Genomic DNA, 21324 nt, shown 5'->3' on the forward strand with positions numbered 1-21324 from the left:
TCAGTTCCAAAGGGGAGGAGAACAGGTACACCATCCAGTCATACATTGTATGGTGTGAGTATCCTCCCTGTTTGCATGTCCACAGCAAGGAGCAGGCCTGGCTATGTGATCTGTGTGGCCCAGTGCAAAAGTAAAAAGGTGAGGCCCCTTCTTCAAAAATTATTATGAATTTCAAGCCAGTGACAGCCAAGCATTAAACTAAGCACTGAGCCCTCTTAAGTGTGGGGCCCCGGGGTCCACGTCTCACACCTGTGAGCTGGCCCTGCCTGGCAAGGAGAGAGGAATTAATAAAAAGAAGACACATTTGCCAGTAGTCACAGAGTAGGGTGTTTGCCATAAAGTCAAAAGAATGGAGGAAAGAGGGTTTCAACTTAGAGAGAAGGAGAGGGACTCTCAGTCCCACAAAGAGGCAGCAGTCAGTACTAGCAGAGGAGCCAAGAATCCCATCAAAGTCTTCCAGATAGCCAAACCCCAGCCCACCATGAAGTTTCCAGATTAAGTCTCCGTGAAGAGTTTTGCAATATGAAATCTATAGATAAAAACCACCTAATTCTAATGTCACTGTCAGTGAGTGTCTAGAAAGAGAAGTCTAACCATGGAATGTTTTCATTGTTGGTTAGAAACTCAAGAGTGCTTGAGGAATGTGTTATTCTAAACCTGTTGAGTGTATCCACTTGACTATGTCCCTCAGCAGTTGAGGCTGAAGCAAGTTATTTCCTGTTAGACCCTTCAAAGGGACCGAAGCAGTGCTTCATTCCTACTAGAAGCTGACCACCTTTCTCAAAAGCCCTTGACTAATTAACAGGTTCTGAAATACTAGCTTTCCTGGAGCAGGTCCCATGGAGTCACTGATGAGGGGCTCCCCAGAAGCCCTAATGTAGCTTGAGTTTTTAAGAGGTTGGAAATATACCTTGTAAATAACTAAGCACTTAGTAACTATTTATAGAAGAAGGCAGCAGGGTATAGAGTAAGTTGGCATCAAAACTTGGCTTTGCCACTTATTAGCTATGTGACCTTGGGCAAGTTAATCTTCTTAATCCTTTGCTGCCTCTTTTGAAAATCTTGCAATGTTGCTATAAGTATTTAGTGACATAATACCTAAGTTTTCATAATACATAGTAGGTTTGCCATAAACATGTGTTGTTGAATATCATTAAATAACAAACTTTGCCTTACACTGACAATAAAGTATTGGCAATAAACGGGTTTTTTTCAATGGAGTGGCAAATAGGATTCAGTTATCATAGAATCAATGCTCCATTGACATGGCTTTAACCTGAAAAGTTGGAGGAGACCCCAGCAGTGATGCATTGAATCTGCCCAAATCCTTCTCTTGGGGTTGGGAATATGGCACCAGTTTGGTTGGTTTGGATTCTGCAGGACAGAAGGTCTAGAGGAAATCCCCTTCACTGACTCCATGGAGGTCCGAGACACGGAGGTTGGGGATCTGAATACTAGAGATTCAAAATCCAGTGCCAAGTCCAGGCTAGCAGGATCAAGGGAGGGGGTCACAGACCCCAGGTGAAATGGTATCAGGTGGAACAGGGCAGGAGTGAGTAAAGGAGAGTGGCAAGACAGATTCCATGTGCTCTCTGGGTGCTTCTGGCTTATTAGCAGGGGTCATGGACTGCATGACAGGTAGGCAAGCGGCCCTGTGGTCAGATGCTGGGGATATGACTACCCCTCCCTTACGGATACTTCTTTCCCCTCACCCACCATGTACCTCTCCCCAACCCTGACCTCAGATAAAGACAGAGATGTTCTCTGGGAAACCAAATAGAAACTGACAAAGCTCAAGTCATACAGTTCTGAAAATGAAAGGAAGGGTTTCCTGTCTTGAATACCTGCAGTATGCTCTGCCGTCACAAGCATAAAATATATCACGATTTACATAAGATTTTCTTCTTATATCTAAAAATGAAACTCTTCTAAGTTGTTCTTTCCTGGCGCCCTGTGAGGTAGCCCACTATTACAACCCAGATGTGTGACTTTCTCAAGGCATAAAGGTTCAACAGCAGCAAATATAGCAAAGTTAAAAATCCTTGCCATCAAAGTCTTCATTCTGTGCCCTGAATTGGGCTTTGCCGCTCTTCATCTAATATTTGGCACCTCAAAAAAGACCTGCTGTAGGTAGCCAGAGGTCCAGACTGTCTGCACCTGCTTCCCTCAATATAGCAAACTATTTTTCTTAAATATCTGGGATTCAGAAAAGCCCAAAATGAATTTAATTGTGGCATTTTATATGTTTTTTCTTATTCCTGCAGGTATTTATAAAGAAATGCAAACCTTATGTTTTGTGCTCAAGAACCTTTGACTTTCAAGTCAATTCTGACAGAGCAACTGACTTAATTACTTGAATGTTTAGATACTAAGCCACAAAAATGTTTTGTCCCCCACCCTCCCCACCCCTCTTTGGGAGAGATGCAGATAGTAAAATGAATGAAATATGGGTTCATGTTTTTTTCATCAGATGCTCATTACACAACTGCAGAAGTCCAGGGTTTCTTTTTGTTGTTGTTGTTGTTGTTGTTGATGATGATTGTTTATAGTTAAGCCTTGCTTATTCGCAGAAATAAGGGGATCATCTAAAGTGGTGGATGATCAAAGATTTTGGGAGTCTGTTATTAATATTTGTGTGCAGTTCTCTCTGCCCTAACGTTCACAGTATTTTAAATAATATGATGAAATCACATTGACTCTTAACAATCCCTTCATTTTCCTCCTGGGTCCCCAGTCCACGTGGGGACAGACAGTACAACCTCTCAACTGTTGCACAGCAGCAGCCTGTGGCGTCTCAAGCCTCCCTACAAGGTTACCCACTGGCCAGAACCGTTTCTTTCTGTAACTTAATGGGCTTTTCTTCTAGCCCCTGCCAGACTAGAACAGGAAAGGTCTTATTCATGTCAACAAAGAGTAGAATCAGTTTGTGATCATCCCAGAAGGAACTTGAAAGCACGCTATGTTTTCAAGACTATAGGCCAGATAATCCCAAAGTTATCAGTATTTACTGACTGATTGATTTCTAGAAATATTTCCATCGAAGAGCTCAAGATGTGGTATGTAATCAAACCCACAAGAGTTGAGACTAGCACGATAACCTTATGGAAGAAAATCAAAGCACACAAATTCAAAGTAAGGTAGGAACTGACTGGATCCTAACGTGAGGGTTGACAGTCTGCATACTTTCCAGAAGGGAGTGGTTGAGAAGGTGCTAGAACTTTAGATGTCTTCGAAGGAAAGGCTGAATCTGGAATTGTTTCACCCAAAGAAGAGAAGCCTTAGAGAGGAGTGATTATTGGCCTCAAATATTTAAAAGGCTTTTCTTATAAAGCAGGAATTGTGTTATTTTGCACAATAAATCAATGAAAAGGTGACTGGAATGCAAGACTGGGTAGAGCCCCAAATAGGACATCAATTCTACCGGTCAGAGGCATCCTCAAGTGCAGTGAGCTATTGGAGAAGGCGATGAGTTTTCGTGTTTTGTGTTCAAGCCCATTTTAGCGATCATTTTGGAAGCAAGTGCCCAATAGGAGAGGTTCCATGATCAGACAACCTGGATTCAAATCCGGGCGTCCTCATTAACCACCATGTGTGACCTTGACCAAGTTACTCTTCCTAAACCTCAGTCTGCTCACCTGTAAAACTGGGTTATAATATTATATGAGTTTCCTATTGTTGCTGTCATGAGCTGCCACAAACTTAGTGACTTAAAACAACACTACTGGCCAGGCGCAGTGTTTCATGCCTGTAATCCCAGCACTTTGGGAAGCCGAGGCAAGCGGATCACGAGGTCAGGAGATCAAGACCATCCTGGCTAACACGGTGAAAACCCGTCTCTACTAAAAATACAAAAACAAAATTAGCCGCGTGTGGTGGCAGGCACCTGTAGTCCCAGCTACTCAGGAGGCTGAGGCGAGAGAATGGCGTGAACCTGGGAGCTGGAGCTTGCAGTGAGCCGAGATCACACCACTGCATTCCAGCCTGGGCAAGAGAGCAAGACTCCGTCTCAAAAACAACAACAACAACAACAAAAAAAAACCCAGCACTACTATATTACAGTTCTGGAGGTCAGAAGTCTGAAATAGGTGTCACTGGGCTAAAATCAAGGTGCATCAGGGCTACATTCCTTTCTGGAGGGTCTGGGGAAAAAGCTGTTTCCTTGCCTTTTCCAGGCATCACCACTCTTTGGCTCCTGGCCCCCTCCCATTGTTGAAGCCAGCAGTGGCCAGTCGTGTCCTTCTCATATAGCATCCCTCTGACATTCTTTCTCCTGCCTCCCTCTTCCGCTTATGAGAACGCTGATTGCACTGAACCCACCCAGATTATTCAAGATCCTCTCCCCATCTCAAGGTCAGTTGACCGGCAACTTAAACTCCATCTGCAACCTAAATTCCCCCTTTGCCATGTAACCTAGCATACTCACAGGCTCTGGGGATCAGAACGTGGACATCTTCAGGGCATTGTTCTGCCTGCTAACCTCATAGGCTTATTTCGAGGATCTAGTGGAACAATGCACTTAAAGTGTTTATTACAGAGTCGGGCACATCAGTGGTAGCTATTATGATTGTTATTAATATTCTTATTAAAAAGAGATCCTATATCAGATAATAATCATGTTAGATGATTCAGAAGCCCTTAAAACTCTGAATATTGGTGATTATCTAATATAGGCAGATAAAAATCTATTTAATATTAAACAGGGTGTAAGTCATCAATGTAGAAATATATGGAATTATTTTTCTTGTCATTTCTCTTAATTAAAAGTTTTTCAGTAAAATATCAATATATTTATCATTATGTGATTTAATAATACATCATAAGTATTATTATATAGCACATTGCAATATCATTATAAATAATTTGGAACATTCAGAAAACTTAAAGTAAGAAAAAAAAACCAGTCACTCATAGTCCCATCATGGAGAAGCACAATATTGCCATTTTGGTGCATTATAGCAGTTAACTTGATATATATACCTTAAAATATTTATGATAAAGTGTTTTTGTAAAGCTATACATACCATTTTTAAAATAATTTTTCTTTATATAAGTCATTGAGGCTCATTGTAAAAAAAAAATCATATTTTTCATCCCCTCGTCCAAAAAATAAACACTCAGCACTATAACATATTTTCTTTCAACACTTTAATTGCACAATTTTGTGACTTGAGATCACGCTGTAAACACTAGTTTAAAACATTATTAACATAGTAGCATTTATAGGTTATGAAGGGAAGATGATAGAAAGGAACTGAATGGAGTGAGTTCATCGGCGGTAGGAGTTTTATTGGTCTTTTCCAATTAAAAAGTCCCAATGCTTTGGTTCAGTCATTGAGTGCTTTAAAGATACCGTTATCCATGTCCCTTCACAGTTGAAATAACTATTTCATATGTTATGCAGCTCTACTATTGCACAGGGTAATGAAAAATATTTTATCCTTTCAACACAATTCTGGGTCCTGTCCATAGTTTTGCTGTATCTCAAAAGAACCAGTTTGTGTTTTATCTGACCATCAGAGATAGCAAGAGTTGCCTTCTGAACTATGCAGTAACATCGTTTTTGTTTTTATTTTTGTTTTTTTGAGATGGAGTCTCTCTCTGTCACCCAGGCTGGAATCAGTGGCACAATATCAGCTCACTGACATGGCCGCCTCCAGGGTTCAAGCAACTCTACTGCCTCAGCCTCCTGAGCAGCTGGGATGACAGGCATGCGACACCACGCCCGGCTAATTTTTTTGCATTTTTAGTAGAGAGAGGGTTTCATCATGTTGGCCAGGCTTGTCTCAAACTCCTGACCTCAGGTGATCCAACCGCCTCGGCCTCCCAAAGTGCCGGGATTACAGGCGTGAGCCACCGCATCTGGCCTAGTATAGTTTTTAAAGCATGAATAACCATGTCATTTACTAAAGTGTTTAGAAAGATGGTTTTCCCAATGTAATCAGTTCTGCTCCAACCCATACCAAACAATAGTAGCCATCATTTATTGAGAGCTTTCAAGGATCTCATGTACATTATTTTTAACTGGCACAACTCACCAAGTGTAAGTATAATTGATCCATCTTACAGATGAGAAAAGTGAGGCTCATAGAGAAGATGGAACTTGCTCCAGACCACACTAGTTACTAGGGAAGCTGCCATTCGCATCTAGGCCTGTCTACTCCACAACTCCTCTTGCCCTGCCACACCTTCCCTGCCTCTCCATGTGCCCAGTTTTGTGCCCCATGACCAAAGATGCACCCAAAAAAAGACTAGAAAAGAGCCACAGATGTGATTATAGGGTCAATGAGACAGCCACAAGTCATCCAAAATCACTTTTCCTGGAGAGAAACAGAGAATGTGCTGGGAATGGGCCTCAAGTGTGTGAAGGATTCACAACAGGAAATAGTGACTACACCTCCTTACTCTTCATCTCAGTTCAGGAAAGAATGAGAGAGGGAAAAAATGTGCTCTAAAATTAAAGAATTGTCTTTTGGATGGGAGCAGGAATCTTCTGGCCTGGAGACATATTAAAGACTGAAATGAGTTACTGAGAGTAGCTTTGGAATCTCTTGCAAAGGCTTCCAAAAACAAAGAGTTCCATTCATCTGGGATGATAAACACACCGCCTTCTCTGAGCCCAGGGGTGGACTCATTGCACCCACCAGGTCGCTACCCAGGTGGGAGCTTTTTGCCTCCCATTCCACAACTGACCAAGCTGCACTGTTTAACTGCATAATTTTCTTTACTTGTGAGACCGCTTGCCCCCTGTGCTCCTCGGTTCCCAATTGGTCCCCAAGATGTCCCATCCTCAGGATTTCCTCAGCCACCCTCTGGCCCATCTCGATGCCCTTCCCACTCAGGCCCACCCTGCCTGGAGCTGTCCGTTAGTATCCCTGGGATACGTTTGTGGTCCTGTTGCTGCCATACAAATACCTACTTCCACCAGCCCCATCCCGTGTTACATCCCATGCTTGCATTTAGCACCCTTTCTAACATTCTCCTCTTCAAATACCAGCCTCAGCTTCTTGCTTGCATGCTCCGTTACTTTCACCTTCCCCACACCACTGCTCTCAGGCCCCCAATCCCTCAACCTAGACGACAATCTCCTCTTGTGGCCTAGTCATCACTTGTTTCAAAATGCAGCACAGAATATTCTGAACCAACCTAATTGACCAACCCATTTTGTACTCCACTTTCTCCTAGACTCCATCTCCAATGTTCTTTTGTTGTTGTTTTGTTTGTTTGTTTTTTGAGATGGAGTCTCGCTCTGTCACCCAGGCTGGAGTGCAATGGTGTGATCTCAGCTCACTGCAGCCTCCACCTCCCAGGTTCGGGCAATGCTCCTGCCTCAGCCTCCCAAGTAGCTGGGACTACAGGTGCCTGCCACCACTCCCGGCACATTTTTTCATTTTTAGTAGAGACGAGATTTCACCATGTTGGCCAGGATGGTTTTGATCTCCTGACCTCGTGACCCGCCCGCCTCAGCCTCCCAAAGCACTGGGATTACAGGCGTGAGCCACTGCACCCGGCCCATCTTCAATGTTTCTGACACATTCTGTCCCGCTTTGCTGTGCCCTCTTTGTCTTCTATAATTTATTGTTTGGGATGCTAAACTACTGTTATGTCTCCAACTTGTTCATAAGCTTTCTCACTTGAAGAGGAGTCTGACTCTCTTCGGGATCCACTGAACTAAATCCAGAAGGATGGTGCCAAGCATGTTTCTTCATTCAGCCAAAATGCATTGAGCATCTATTTGTGTTAGCATCATGCTAGGTCTGAGAGGGACGATGCAGCACCACAGCCCCTGCTTTTCAGGAGTTCGTGGGTGTAGCTGGGAAGATGAGCACACACAGAAGTTAATACCAACTGTATCAGTGTGCTGGGCTGCCATAACAATGCACCACAACTGGGTGGCTTAGAAGAGCAGGAATTTATTCGCTTGTGGTTCTAAAAACTGCATGTCTGGCCTGGCACGATGGCTCAGGCCTGTAATCCCAGCACTTTGGGAGGCCGAGGCGGGCGAATCACTTGAGGTCAGGTGTTCAAGACCAGCCTGGCCAACATGGTGAAACCCCATCTCTACTAAAAATACAAAAATTAGCCGGGCGTGGTGGCGGGCTCCTGTAATCCCAGCTACTCGGGAGGCTGAGGCATGAGAATCGCTTGAACCCAGGAGGCGGAGGTTGCAGTGAGCCAATATCATGCCACTGCACTGCAACCTGGGTGACAGAATGAGACTCTGTCTTAAAAAAAGGAAAAAAAAGCTACAAGTCTGAAAGATGTCAGCAGGGTTGACTCCTTCCCCAGGCTCTGAGATAGAATGATTTCTGTGCCTCTCTCCTTGCTTCTAGTGGTTGCCAGCAGTCTGACATCCTTAGCTTGCAGATGTATCAATCACGCCAATCTTTGCCTCCATCATCACACTAGTGGAGAGGCCGGAGGTTCCCGGGTGGAGTGAAAAGGCAGCAGGGAGCAGTTGCAGCAAATCTCAGTGGTCTGTATGAAAGTTTGCATCTTATCCTGGGAATGGGTGAGTGGATAGTGAGGGTATCCATCAGTAAGTGCTTTTTGAATAGATTAATGAAGGAGTGGCTTACCTTTCAAAGTATTTCTGGAGCAAAACTTTCAGGGCTCCTAGAAACACTGGGACTTTCAGATACTGAACCTTGCTGAAACGTTAGAACAGTACAGACAGAGTGTTAGTCAGAAAGACCCAGAAAAGAGGCAATCCCTGTGGGGAGACAGAAGGAAGAGGGGCATCAGGAGAGAGATGAAGGAGCCAGCTCTGCTGCCCTGGAGGAGTCAGTACACATCAGGGCTAGAAAAACTGGAAACCAGCGACAGAGCTTTCTTATAAACCCTGAGCTTTAAAGCATGCTATTTGGTTGTGAAGTAGAAATCCATATTGAAAAAAAGAATCCACATGTCTTTCTCTCTTCCTCACCACCACGGTTTCAGATGCCTTCAGGGAGAGGGCAACTTAGGTGGCTTTTAAACTTAGTTTAACATGTCTCTTTGTTTTTATATCCAGAAAAAATACTGTCAGAGTTTATTGGCCTTCTATTGTACTTTACTAATTAAAACTTCAGAAAATTGTTGCCCTTTTGCATAAGGGTATCTTGGTGATACAACAGAGTCCATATCTGTATTTAGAGCTGATATGATTAGCATATTCAGTCCTCCATATTTTCTTTAAACTTTTCATAATTGCATGCATTTTATTATGAAGAAATTGAAAAACAAGGCAAAAAGGTAATAGATGTTCTCAGAAAAGATTCAAGTGATTAATTTTAATTCCCCATTTAAATCAGCATTTACTACAAAAAAAGCTGTAATGCACTTATTATTGGGCCAAAGGAAATTTCAAAAGCAAGCTTTCACTGTACTTATCAGGAAATGCAGTAACTCTCTTCCGTGAAATAAGTAAGTTATTTCACAGAAACCCTGAACAAATGGCTTTACAACTCTCTTACGCCAGGTCGTGTCACCGTCATGTGAAATACAGACGCAAATTCCTGAGTTTCATTGCACTCAACATGAAAAGAACTCAGTTTCAGCCCTGACTCTGCCTCTTACTTACTGTGTGCCATTGGGAAGTTTACTCGCTTCTCTGATTCCTAATGTTCTGATGTGTAAAATGGAAATTACAACTGCCTGACAAGGTGCCTGTAAGAATTAGAGTAGATAAGTCAATGGGTTTGAAGTTTATCAGGTATTGGTATGAAGCTATTGATTACTACGGGAATTTGTAAGGAGAACATGTAGCAGTATATGAGAATCCATTGTAGAATCTCTAATTTTAGTGCACGCTGTCATGGTTCCTGTCTGTAATAGTAACTTATAGACTCCTAGATTTGGATAGGACTTTAGATTTCAATCCCCTTCTCGGTATAAGCATCCCCTCTATAAACGCTCCTCCAAAGGGGGTCATCAAATCTCTACTTTGAAGACTATAGATCTCTACTTTGAAGATTGTAGGAGTGTTTAAATTTGAAGGGGGTAGGGGTACTTACCACTTCACATTTTACTAAGAAGGCATTTTCCCAATCTTCTAATGCTCTTCAATGAAAGAGGGGCTCTTCTCACTTCAAGAATGTACTTATACCTTCAAATTACTAACACAGCAGGGACTTACGTAATTGCTGAATATTCATGTTTATTGAACCTACACTTAGATTGAAATTCTTCACTGTCTAGTAACAAGATGTTTTCTATTCTGTTCAATGGAGTGTCCCTTTAATCCTGAAAGTGGGCCTGTTTGGAGAGCATTCCAAACTGCCAATCAAGCCAAGTACCCTTTCTTGCCTTTGAACTCAATAAGCTGAAAGTGGGTCCGTAATCTCCAGTTTTGGGTTACCATAGAGTAAGAGGGAGTGAGAAAGTCCTGGGTAAATGAAAACCGCAAACTGTTGATCTCAGTGAAACTTTTATTGGAGCTCTCAACACAGTGTTGTAATTAGTCAGGTTCCCCCTTTCCTCTTCCGTACCACCTTGCCCCTGAACTTGGATGGGGAGAGGGGGAGCGGCTGCTTATAATCATGGTTTCTGTGGGTATATGCAGGGTTGGGGTGGAGATGACACCACAGGATGCCCTCTGATTTGAGTGACGTTCTAGTTCGTGCTTTGTACTCATTTCCCCCTCGGGCCCCATCTCCACAACTGGTAAAAATTGCACTGAAGAAAAATGAAATGGTTAACAGCCAAAGGGCAAGAAAAGAAGAAATTTGAAGGATTGGATAATCTACTTACTAAAGAACTTGTCCCTTAATAATCAAGACTTCGTGGTATAATCTTAAAATTCACAATAATCATGGTTTGTACAAAGTAGTGAGTTCAGGGAAAAGATAAATGTGAGCTTAGGCTACTTTTCTAGTAGTTAGAGTCAAGTTCATTTCTCAGTGTTCCATAATTGTGGAATAGTTGATCTATCTACCAGGTTGTGCCCTAACTTCCAAACACAGAGCAACTGCAATATTATTTCCCGGAAGAGGTAGATTTGGATGATATTTTATTTCTGTGCATGTGATCTTTGCAAATGCCAATATGATTCATCTCTCACCCTGCTGCAGCTGGTCAGCCCTTGAAATCAGACATGTATTAGGACTCATGACCAAAGACACCAGCAGCTCAGACAGGAAGGATCTGAGGAAGAAAGTAGCGTAGACACTTTTGAAGCATCTTCCAGGGAAATTCCCAGGGGAAAACTACAGAGGTCTATATGAAGGGTCACAAATCCAAACGCGTGCAGAGGCAGGCAGTTCATGTAAATAAGAGAAGTGGGTAGATGTGAGGCTCTAGGGAGTGGTGAGAACTCTAGCCTGAGACCTGTGTAAAGGGAGCAGCCAGTTCTCAGTGGCAGTCGATTGTTGCCAGATTGGAAAGCAATCCAGTATTAACAGATCTGATTTCTCAAGAGAAGCTGGGCTTCAGGTGTGTATGTAAAATTTTCCAATTTTAAACACCACTGTGCAAGCCAAATAAACACATTGCCAGACCCCATAAGAGCCTTGGCCCTCCAAGTTGTCACGTGGATGCCCAGGAAATACAATCTTAGGGTTGTGATGGGGGCCAATTGTTTATTTTTCTTTCTTGACCTTGGTCACAAATTATTGGTGCTGTAAATGTGAACTGGTCTCCTGCTGAAGGAGAGAATGAATGGGCTTGAGGAGAATTTAAAAGCATTGACAAAGCGTTCCTAGATGTCATTAAAAAAAAATGATTCAGGGCCAGGCGCGGTGGCTCATGCCTGTAATCCCTGCACTTTGGGAGGCTGAGAGGGGAGAACTGTTTCAGCCCAGGATTTCAGAGCTGCAGGGAACTATTAATATAATCGTACCACTTGCACTGCGGCCTGGGCAATGGAGTGAGACCCTGCCTCAGAAAAATAAGTAAATAAAATACACTTGAAAAAAAAGAAAGAAATGATTCAGAAAGAAAAGGTACTCAGGAGGGCAAAGAGAACATAAAGAAAAGTCACTCTGATTAATAAATAGATATGGAAATAAAGAAGAAATGCCTAATTCCTGTTTGGATAAAAAAATTAAAAGTATAGTCTCTGCACAAGGAGGATAAATTTGGACCTTCTGGAGAAGGGAGACAGAGCAGCTAACAGACTTATCATGAGGTTCAACTCCTGATGAGCCTGCAGAGGTAGCTACCCAGATTGTCTTCTTCCAGCATGTATTAAAGTATGTAGCATTGGTTAAAATGCATTCCACAGGATGTTAAAAGGAAATTCACAAGAATATTGGTGGGGGGTGGGGGTGTCAGTCATTGAATACACTTGGAAAATTGAGTTAAACATAATTCTTTTCTGTATCATATTGTAGAGCTTTTAACGTAGATTCTAACCACTGAGATCACACAAAAGCAAGAGAAAGTATTTCATTTCCCAAATTTACCTGACCACAGAATCCCCTTACCCCAGAGCCTCTTGAGACCAATATTTTACTGAATTCACATTGGTGAAAGCCCCTGCATTCAAGTGTACATATTCGTATAACTTACAGACTCTTTCTCCTGTCTGCCTGCGGGCATGGTGGCAAATGACACATTTGGAAGAATCCTGGTTAGAATCTCTAGTGACCTTTGATGTCTTGGGTAGGAAGCCAAGGGACATGGGCAAAGGCAATGCTTTAGTCTCTTCCTCAGCCATGAGTCATAATTTTAGAAGAAACAGGCACATATGGGGAACACAGAGCTCCTCTGTAGCTCATCTGAAAACGACTGTTCTTCTGGACCATGGATTTTGATGCTGGAATGAGAGAGGACCCTGGCAAGGAATTGGGAGCTTATCACATAAACCAAGAGGAATATTTTTGGCCAGATACTTGAAGACCAAACAGAAGAGCTTTAAAATGAGATTTAAGTAGGATAAAGTAGAGTGTTCAAATTAAACTCTAAAATCACAGCCCACAGAAGGGCAGCAGGTGCAAGCTACAATTAAGAGGCATGGCTAAGGTGGTGCCAAGCAGCTCTCCCAAGGACCTGGCAGGGAGGACCACTGGGGCCACACCTACAGCTGGGACGCATTTGCCAATCGCATAGTGAGAGGGGCAAATTGAATTAGTCGTGTTCCTTAGGGGAGAGGAGCACGACCTTAGAGATTACAGACAGAGACATGGTGGGGCAAGACGCACAGCAGCACCATCAGGCCAAGTGAGGATGACAAGTTCACATAAATTGCAGTCTCTGAAATGGGTGGCAAGGATGTATACATAAGAATAAGAAGTCACAAACGTCAGAGTGGAAGCAAAGTAGAGAGCATATGGATGAGATTTTCAAAAGGATGAAATAGAAAGGATTTTGCTGGCAGGGTCTACCACAGTCTTCTCAGGCAGAGCGAGGCTCTGGCTCATGCTTTCCTATTTAAGATTTTTTAAACTGGCACAGGAAGAAGATGGAATAGGGAAGAGAAGGGGGGTATTTATCCAGGCATCTGCCCTATCAAGTGCATTTTTGACTTGCCTTGCTAGCAATTCCATGATGGGAAAGGTAAGGGAAACAATGAGGGAATGACTTACTGTGGACTTAAATCTAGACAAGATGCCTCTAACGGGCCGACGGTGTGGAAGGCACAGGAAACATAGGCGGAAATAAACAGACCACCCTGGAGTTTTATGGTCGCAGAAGAAAGACACAGGACACATACTTCAGTGTGTGCTGTCTGCTACCCTTTCCACTTTTGCTACTTCACAGTCTCCCTCTGGCATCTCCATTCCCTTCCTAAGTAGAACTCCAGCCCAGACTTCAGGGTCACCGCCAGGGATGTAGGGTAGAAGAGTCTCCAGGTTTCTTTCCCAGGAAGTTGAGGAAAGCAAAGATCTCCAATCCAAATTCAGCAGAAAAGATGTGTTCCCTGTACTTTCAGTTGGAACTCAGAATCATGAAGCCACAAAACCAGTTTTATATACAGTATTGGAGTTCTACTGTGCCTTTATTGGAGTGTGTATCATGAGACATACATGTGTGTGTATTCTTTTGTGGTTTGTTGTTGTTGTTGTTTGTTTATTTGTTTGTTTTCCTGAGACAGAGTCTCACTCTGTCGCCCAGGTAGGAGTGCAGTGGCACGATCTTGGCTCACTGCAACCTCTGCCTCCCAGGTTCAAGCGATTCTCCTGCCTCAGCCTTCCAAGTAGCTCAGATTACAGGTGCCCGCCACCATGCCTGGCTAATTTTTGTATTTTTAGTAGAGGTGGGGAGTCACCGTATTGGCCAAGCTGGTCTCAAACTCCTAGACCTCATGATCCACCCGCCTCGGCCTCCTAAAGTGCTGGGATTATAGGCAGGAGCCACCATGCTCGACCTAATTTTTGCATTTTTAGTAAAGAGAGGGTGTCATATGTCTCCTGACCTCAAGTGATCCACCCGCCTCGCTCTCCCAAAGTGCTGGGATTACAGGCTTGAGCCACCATGCCAACCATGTGTGTGTATTCTTAATTAATATTCCCAGCAACCCCTGCAAGGTAGGTCATATTGTGTCAATTCAAAAATATAGAAATAAAGAGACAGACTAAATGATTTGCCCAAGGGCACATGGCAAGTAAATGACTGAACTGTGGCTTGAACCCAGGCCTTTCTGCCTTCTCACCACAGCTCCTTCAGCTCCAGTAAGCTCTCTCCAAAACGAGACATTGTATTTTGGGTATCTAATGGGTTAATTGACTCTTGTGGGTTAGCCTGGGAACCCAACCTCAACATAACATTGTTTCTATGGGGAAATGTGCTCAGAGTGACAAACAACTGGCTTAACCAAGGAACTTTTGTAACCCGACCTATCATAAAGCAGGCACTGCCTCGTGTTCAGAAAGACTGGCAGGGGAGCGAGAGGGGAGAACAGGAGCAGCCAGCCTGCATCCCCTCAGACTCTGTGATCCCATTCCAGTCTAGCTGTAGGTTTGCCAAGGAACAACCATCTCACACATCTACAAATAGCCACCGTAGTACCTACCGCAGGGGGTAGATGTGAGGACCAAAAGAGCAGGACCTTTGGGTGCAGAAAGCAGCCAGTGCAGGTCAAAACCACGGTCAACATTTGTGAAGTGGGAAGTGAGATTCCTCCTAACAGCTGGGGGCCGGCAGAGCCCACCTGGCAGTCACGGTACTGTGAGGGTGTGGACCTGCTTCCAGGGTTTGCCTCTGCTCCTCCAGACAGTTCCACATTTTAGACTTGGTTGATCGGGACCCAGGAAGTTGCCTTCCACAGCGACAGGCTCAGCTCCAGCAGGGCAGCTACCTTCTCTAAGCCTTCAAGGCTCAGGTTCTAACACGAGGCCTCGCCCACCTGTCTTCACTGTCCCCTTCACCTTCAGATACCAGTTCCCAGGGCTGATGGTGTGTAAATGCTGGAAAGCACAGCTAAGGAATCACTACAGAACTTCAGCAGTGAGCATTCCTGTCCGCCTTTTCCCTGTCCCTCCAGGCAGGGATTTCTTTTTGTCCCAGTATTTGACTTTGCTCTCTGATAACTGCCAAGAGCAAGCTTATTCCGTGCCCTCCAGCCTCCGCCAAATCGGCCTGAAGGGGATTTTCTTTCCCCGAATAACTCTTCAAAGGGAGAAAGGATTGCTAAGAAGCAGCCAAACTGTGAGTGTTTTTTCTTTCTTTCCTTTTTCTTTTTGGATGAGGGAAAGGAACTATTTTCTCTTGGCAAGGACAGATACTAACTGGACAAATACCCTGGAGACCCAGGCCATCAGGAAAGGAAACCCCTGACAACATGGTCCTGGCCTTGCCTTTCCCTCAGCATTCTCCCCTGAGGGCCACCCCCAAAGTGGTGCCTTTCACAGCACATGGCCGGCCGTTGTCCAGTCAGGCTGCTGGGCCTTTGGAGAGACTCTCTGGCCTCAGAGGGGCAGTGTCTGCGAGCACATTTGGTAACAGTGGATCATGAGTCTCAGAGAAACCTTCTTGTTGCGGCCTGTGTGTGTGCCCGCACGTGCACACGTGTGTCCTTGTGTGCTGCACTGGGAAAGGATCCGATTTCAGACTTTGGCAGTCTTCGTGCTTGGAGTCCTGCCCTTAGGAGGAGATACTGTCAGGTGCCAGACAGAATTCGGAGATCCTATCAAAGGAGAATGTGTCCTTGGTCCACAGAAACACACTGTCATATGGAAGAGAAGGGTCACTGTTCAGAGGCAGTAGATTCTTAGGGACCCAGAATTACCCTTGAAGGGGTATGGAGGCTGCTCTACACACGAGGCTCATGGGTTTGGCCCTTTGTTAGTCTGGGACAAGAGCGGAGACTAGAGACCAATGGGGAGGCCCAGATCACTGACTCTGCTAAAGAGTGTCAGGGTCCCAGCCAACCTCAAGCTGGGATCCTACAGCCATACAGGTGGCCCATGTGGTAGATGTGAGTAAACCCAGCCCACAAGCATGAATGAAAATGACTCACAGCTTTGCAGTCACTAGCTCTGGTGACTTTGGTTGATTTTTCCGTTTCTCTCAGGTGCCTCTGGGGCATAGCAACAGGAGCCAGGGAGAGTAAACCAGTAAGGACTATGAGCTGGAAGACAGGGTTTGTATTCCAGCTCCGTACCTCCCAGCTGCATCATCAAGAACTGATCTTGGTTTCCTAAGCTGTACCATGAGAAGGCTGCCATAGCTTAGAAGAGAACCACCATCCATCCCTGGTATAGAGTAGTAATTTTACATGTACCCATGTACTATGGAATAGTGCACTATTTTTATTCATTCTCCCACTGCCTCCCACCATGGGTGCCATATTGAATAAGACTTTTGTCAGCCATAAAGCTGTTCTAAGTAATCATTTTTTTCCCCATTTTTATTATTCAGGATTCAATTGCCATTCAATCCGTGTCTCTGGTTACCAAGCAGTAACTGATATAACTGATTTAATTCCATTGCCCATCAAAAAAAATTATCATTTAACCCACTAGTTAGTCTATGCTGTCTTTATTATGATTAAATGCACAAATACTATTTTACATTAAGAAATATTAACAGTAGCTCATGGACTCCATTCATACTTTGGAAGACTCTTTGGAACCTGTGATCCCCCAGCTATAAGTCCCTGAACCCTGAAGACCTTTTAAGTGCAAACAGTATGTCATCTGTGATTTTACAGTTAATTTCTCACATATGAAAATGACTCAAGAAGTGTCTTTAGAGGTTTTTAAGAGGATTCCATAGTTATACAATAAAATACTTCCTATGCAAGTTTCTCCCTCCTTCCTCAGTCTTTTTATTTTCCTGAGCCCCTTCTTGAGATCTCCCCTTTCCTGTTCTCCAACTCTCTGCCCACCCTTTCTGGTCTCTGGCCTCCAGTCTTCCCATCATTCACCACCCAAGATTCTTCTGAGTGCCATGAACACCAGTCTTGTCCCAAGTATGGAAAAAAAACCAGGGAATACCTTGCCCCTTGAAGCTGAAACACATCAAGCCAACACAAATCTGTTGGCAGGAACAGCAGGCACAAGAGTCACATTCAGAGTACAAAAACAGCTATTTATAAAGCCTCCTTCCTGATTGCTGGGTGTTCACTTTCCCTTGAACCAAAGGGGCCACTGCCCCCTCTTGGAAAAGATGATTCCATCCACAGCTCCGTGCCTGAGGATCACTGAGTGCCTGTTCTGATGAGCAGTGAGAGCTGGGGACAGCATGCAGGGTGGATTAGATGTGGTGACACACTCTCTGATGGGCCAAGGCAGCTGGGTGTGCGGGTGACACAGATGGCTTCTGCAGCACCTGTGAGGTGACAGTCATGGGCCCCTTATAGGACTTGACATCCTGGCCTTAGAGCAAACCCCACCTGCCTTTGCTTTTTTTTTTTTTTTTTTTTTTAACTCTTGATGTAAACTTTGGTTAACATAGTTACTAAGCTTCCAAAGGTATTCGAGATTCAAGTAATGTAAAATGTTAACAGGCAAAGTACTGTCGATATTATTACTAATATTTATCAGCCAATTATAATTCAACTCTTGTTGCATTTGACGGTTCTGCATTTCTATTATACCTGATTTGTTAAATTATTATTTACCTTAGTAATCCAGTGCTAGTCTATTATCTTCAGTAGTGGTAGCAATAACACCACTAATAACCTAGCAAATCCCAAATGGGATTGAGACCATTTGTTTTGTTTTTTAATTGAGATGAACCTGATGAAAATTTATAATTCATATACAGAAATGTCCTGTTGGTTAGCTACAGTTTTCCCAAATGTGTAGTTTTTGGCTTAGGTTCTTAAAAACTTGAATTAGTTGCCAATTCCAATAATCAGATTTTACATGAAAATATATTTCTGGATTATCTTTCAAAAATGTCCGCTCTGACAATACTTGGGCCCACACTCCTACACGGCAGCAGTTGTGGAACACGTGAGTCCTCCCATCCTGTTCTGAATTGTGTCATCTCAAGTTGTGTCTGGGGAGCTTGGAGAAACCTTGGAAAGCAGTTGGTCCGAGTCCTTCATTTTTTTTTTTTTTTCAGACGGAGTCTCGCTCTGTCGCCAGGCTGGAGTGCAGTGGCGCGATCTCGGCTCACTGCAACCTCCATCTCCCTGGTTCAAGCGATTCTCCTGCCTCAGCTTCCCGAGTAGCTAGGATTATAAGCATGCACCACCACACCCAGCTAATTTTTTGTATGTTTACTAGAGACTGGGTTTCACCATGTTGGCCAGGATGGTCTCGATCTCCTGACCTCATGATCCACCTGCCTCAGCCTCCCAAAGTGCTGGGATTACAGGTGTGAGCCCCTGTGCCTGGCCCCAAGCCCTTCATTTTTAAGATGAGGAATCTGAGGCCTGGGGATGCTGAGTGACTCTCATGAAGTCAGGTGCTGGTGTGTTTGATAATGGGGTCTGGGAGGCAGCTTTGCCCACTGGTGCGGCACGGTCTCCACTAAATCATTCTGCCCTCCTTGCATGCAACACAGAACACCATCTTGTGGGTGGCATCTGTTTCACCAGGCCTCCCAACCTAATGCTAACTGACACCCAAGGCCTAAGTAACTATGTGAGGCATGAGTCACTCCGAGAACCTGATTATCAAAGTCCAAACCACAAAGAGGAATACCTTCACTTCAAGGGCTTCTATTTCTAGAAATAACTGTAGTGTTCTCTGTGTAGACTTCTAAGCCCAAATAAATGTTTTCATGTTTTCACAACTTCAAAAGCCCGTTGACCTTAAAACTTCCTTGATTCTCAGGAAAGGGTCCCCAGAAGCTCGGGGTGGTATAGGAAGCTGAGTACGTAGCCTCTGCTGGTAAAGTGAATGGCCAGCAGCTAGCTGGGTTTCACTGTGGACATCCTTGAAAACAGGCTATTCATAGCTGTCAGGATGATGGATTCCAGCCCTAAATTGCTGACAAACATAAAAGAACATTTTTAGTTAGTCTCATTTTTTCTCTCATCTGTCTAATGAAAAGATTCAACTAGCTAGTGTGCAATTGATGTTATTTTCTTATAAGCCAGGGGGCTATTAAGAAAATCCAAAAATAGAGTTGAGCCATGGTGTCACTATTTGTATTTGCCATTTCTCCATGTGGCTGAGAGTCCCTTGGAGCACACAGGAGGATCTTCTACCTCAAGAATGGGTTCATCTGGGTAGTTCAGAGCCTGACAATGAACCTAGGAGTTTCATGGAATGGGAAATCAGCCTCAGAACAGCTGGTTCAGGATTAGTCATTTCCAGCTGAAAGGTGATTATAAGAGGGGAAAAAATGGTGGGCCAAAGACAACTTAGGAAGAGAGATGCAGAAAAAGCATTCCAGTAGCCATTAAAACATTGTTAGTTTTATTTTCTTCAAAAAATATTGGCCACCTATGATAGACTCCCCACAGTAGACCCGCCCTTACCCCTGCAGCCTTTGGGGAATGCGTCTTCTTCCAGTGATTGTGTCTCCTAGCAACAAGGAAGGAGAGCTACTGAGCACTTACTATGCATTAAACACCTGCTTGGTACTTTGCATTTGCCACATGAGCCTCACAACTTTGTGAGTAGAAAATAATGTTCCCATTTTGTAGAAGAAGTGAAGGTTCAAAGAATTTAAATAACTTGCCCAGCCAGTGAGTGGCAAAGCCAGTCATGAACCCTAGCCTCTCAGCTCTCAGATGCCATATTCTTGTACAATAGAAGATGAAACAGACAAAAACTCAGTGCCACATTCTGCAGCAATGGTCCTCCTACAAGGGCTAAGAGTAAAGTAGCTGGGGAGACATCTTCAAAACAGAAGAAGGAACATTGCACTCAGGCTCTCTGGTGGTCAGGGAGACTGGGGACTGCATCTCCCAGCTCAAATTGCAGGGTCTATAGGCTTTTCTTAAAGGCTTTGGAAACGGGTGGTGATGGTGGTGTGCTGGTGATGATAAAGCAAAAGGAAGATGAGGCAGAGAAGAATTCACTTCCATCTGTGAATGTCCTTGTTTGTAGCAATAAGGAAATCCTAGAGTAACCTACCAGTAAGCTTCTTCTGAGAACTGGTAGGTTCTCAGAGAAGGAGATGGTGTGTGTAAAATGTTTAGCAGAGTGCAAAACAAAGGGCCATGGGAATAGAATGCATTCACTTCTAGCCAAAAAGCGCCTGCATTGAAAGAGGAGAAACAGAAGCATTTCCATTTTGAACATATCTAAAAGCCACGTCCCTCGTGGCTCAGAGGTTCGATGTTAGGTCTTGGTGAAGCTATTAAAAGCGTATAGGCTCAGCCGGGCATGGTGGCTCACGCCTGTAATCCCAGTACTTTGGGAAGCCAAGGTGGGCAGATCACATAAGTCCAGGAGTCCAAGACCAACCTGGCCAACATGATGAAACCCCGTCTCTACTAAAAATATAAAAACTAGCCGGGCATGGTGGCACATGCCTGTAATCCCAGCTACTCAGGAGGCTGAGGCATGAGAATCGCTTGAACTGGGGAGGCAGAGATTGCAGTGAGTCAAGATTGTTCCATTGCACTCCAGCCTGGGAGGCAGAATGAAACTCTGTCTCAAAAAAAAAGGAGGGGGGGACGGGGTCTTGCTTGTCTTATTCATCACTTATCTCCAAGCTCTATGCAGCACCTGGCCCATAGTAGGGGTCCATAAATGTTCAATGGATGGATGGATGAATGAAAAGATTAACCAAACACGAAAGTGTTGTCTTCCGGTTACAAAGATGACTGCCACAGGAGAATCAATATCCTGTGTCCCTCTCCTAGGAGATGACACCTGCCATCTATCATGCTGTCTAAGACAAAAACTTGGCCATCACTGTGACCCCTCCTTTTTGTTCCGTAAGCTAAAATAACTCCTAAATTTTCGCTTGTGACTCTCCCCTGCTCTTCTCTTCTAATACTATTGTCATGACCCTTGTTCAGGCCCTTCTCAGCTATCTCCTGGATTTCTACACCAC

The 21324-nt window shown here is 44.0% G+C and overlaps 1 protein-coding gene across 12 annotated transcripts in view; it reads left to right on the forward strand.

Moving 5' to 3' along the window:
• The window catches only part of DGKG (diacylglycerol kinase gamma), a 215063-nt gene that overhangs the window by 124672 nt on the left and 69067 nt on the right, over positions 1-21324 (forward strand). The window contains exon 21 of one of the 12 annotated variants that reach the window (XM_023187588.1): positions 8331-8998. The exons of the other annotated variants lie outside the window; for them this stretch is intronic. Within the exon in view, the coding sequence (XP_023043356.1) occupies positions 8331-8406 (76 nt within the window). The 3' untranslated portion in view covers positions 8407-8998. Of the gene's footprint in view, positions 1-8330; positions 8999-21324 lie in introns of those variants that run through there. 12 annotated transcript variants of the gene reach the window in all.

The sequence above is a fragment of the Piliocolobus tephrosceles genome, chromosome 2 (assembly GCF_002776525.5).
Source record: "Piliocolobus tephrosceles isolate RC106 chromosome 2, ASM277652v3, whole genome shotgun sequence".
Lineage (NCBI taxonomy): Eukaryota > Metazoa > Chordata > Mammalia > Primates > Cercopithecidae > Piliocolobus > Piliocolobus tephrosceles.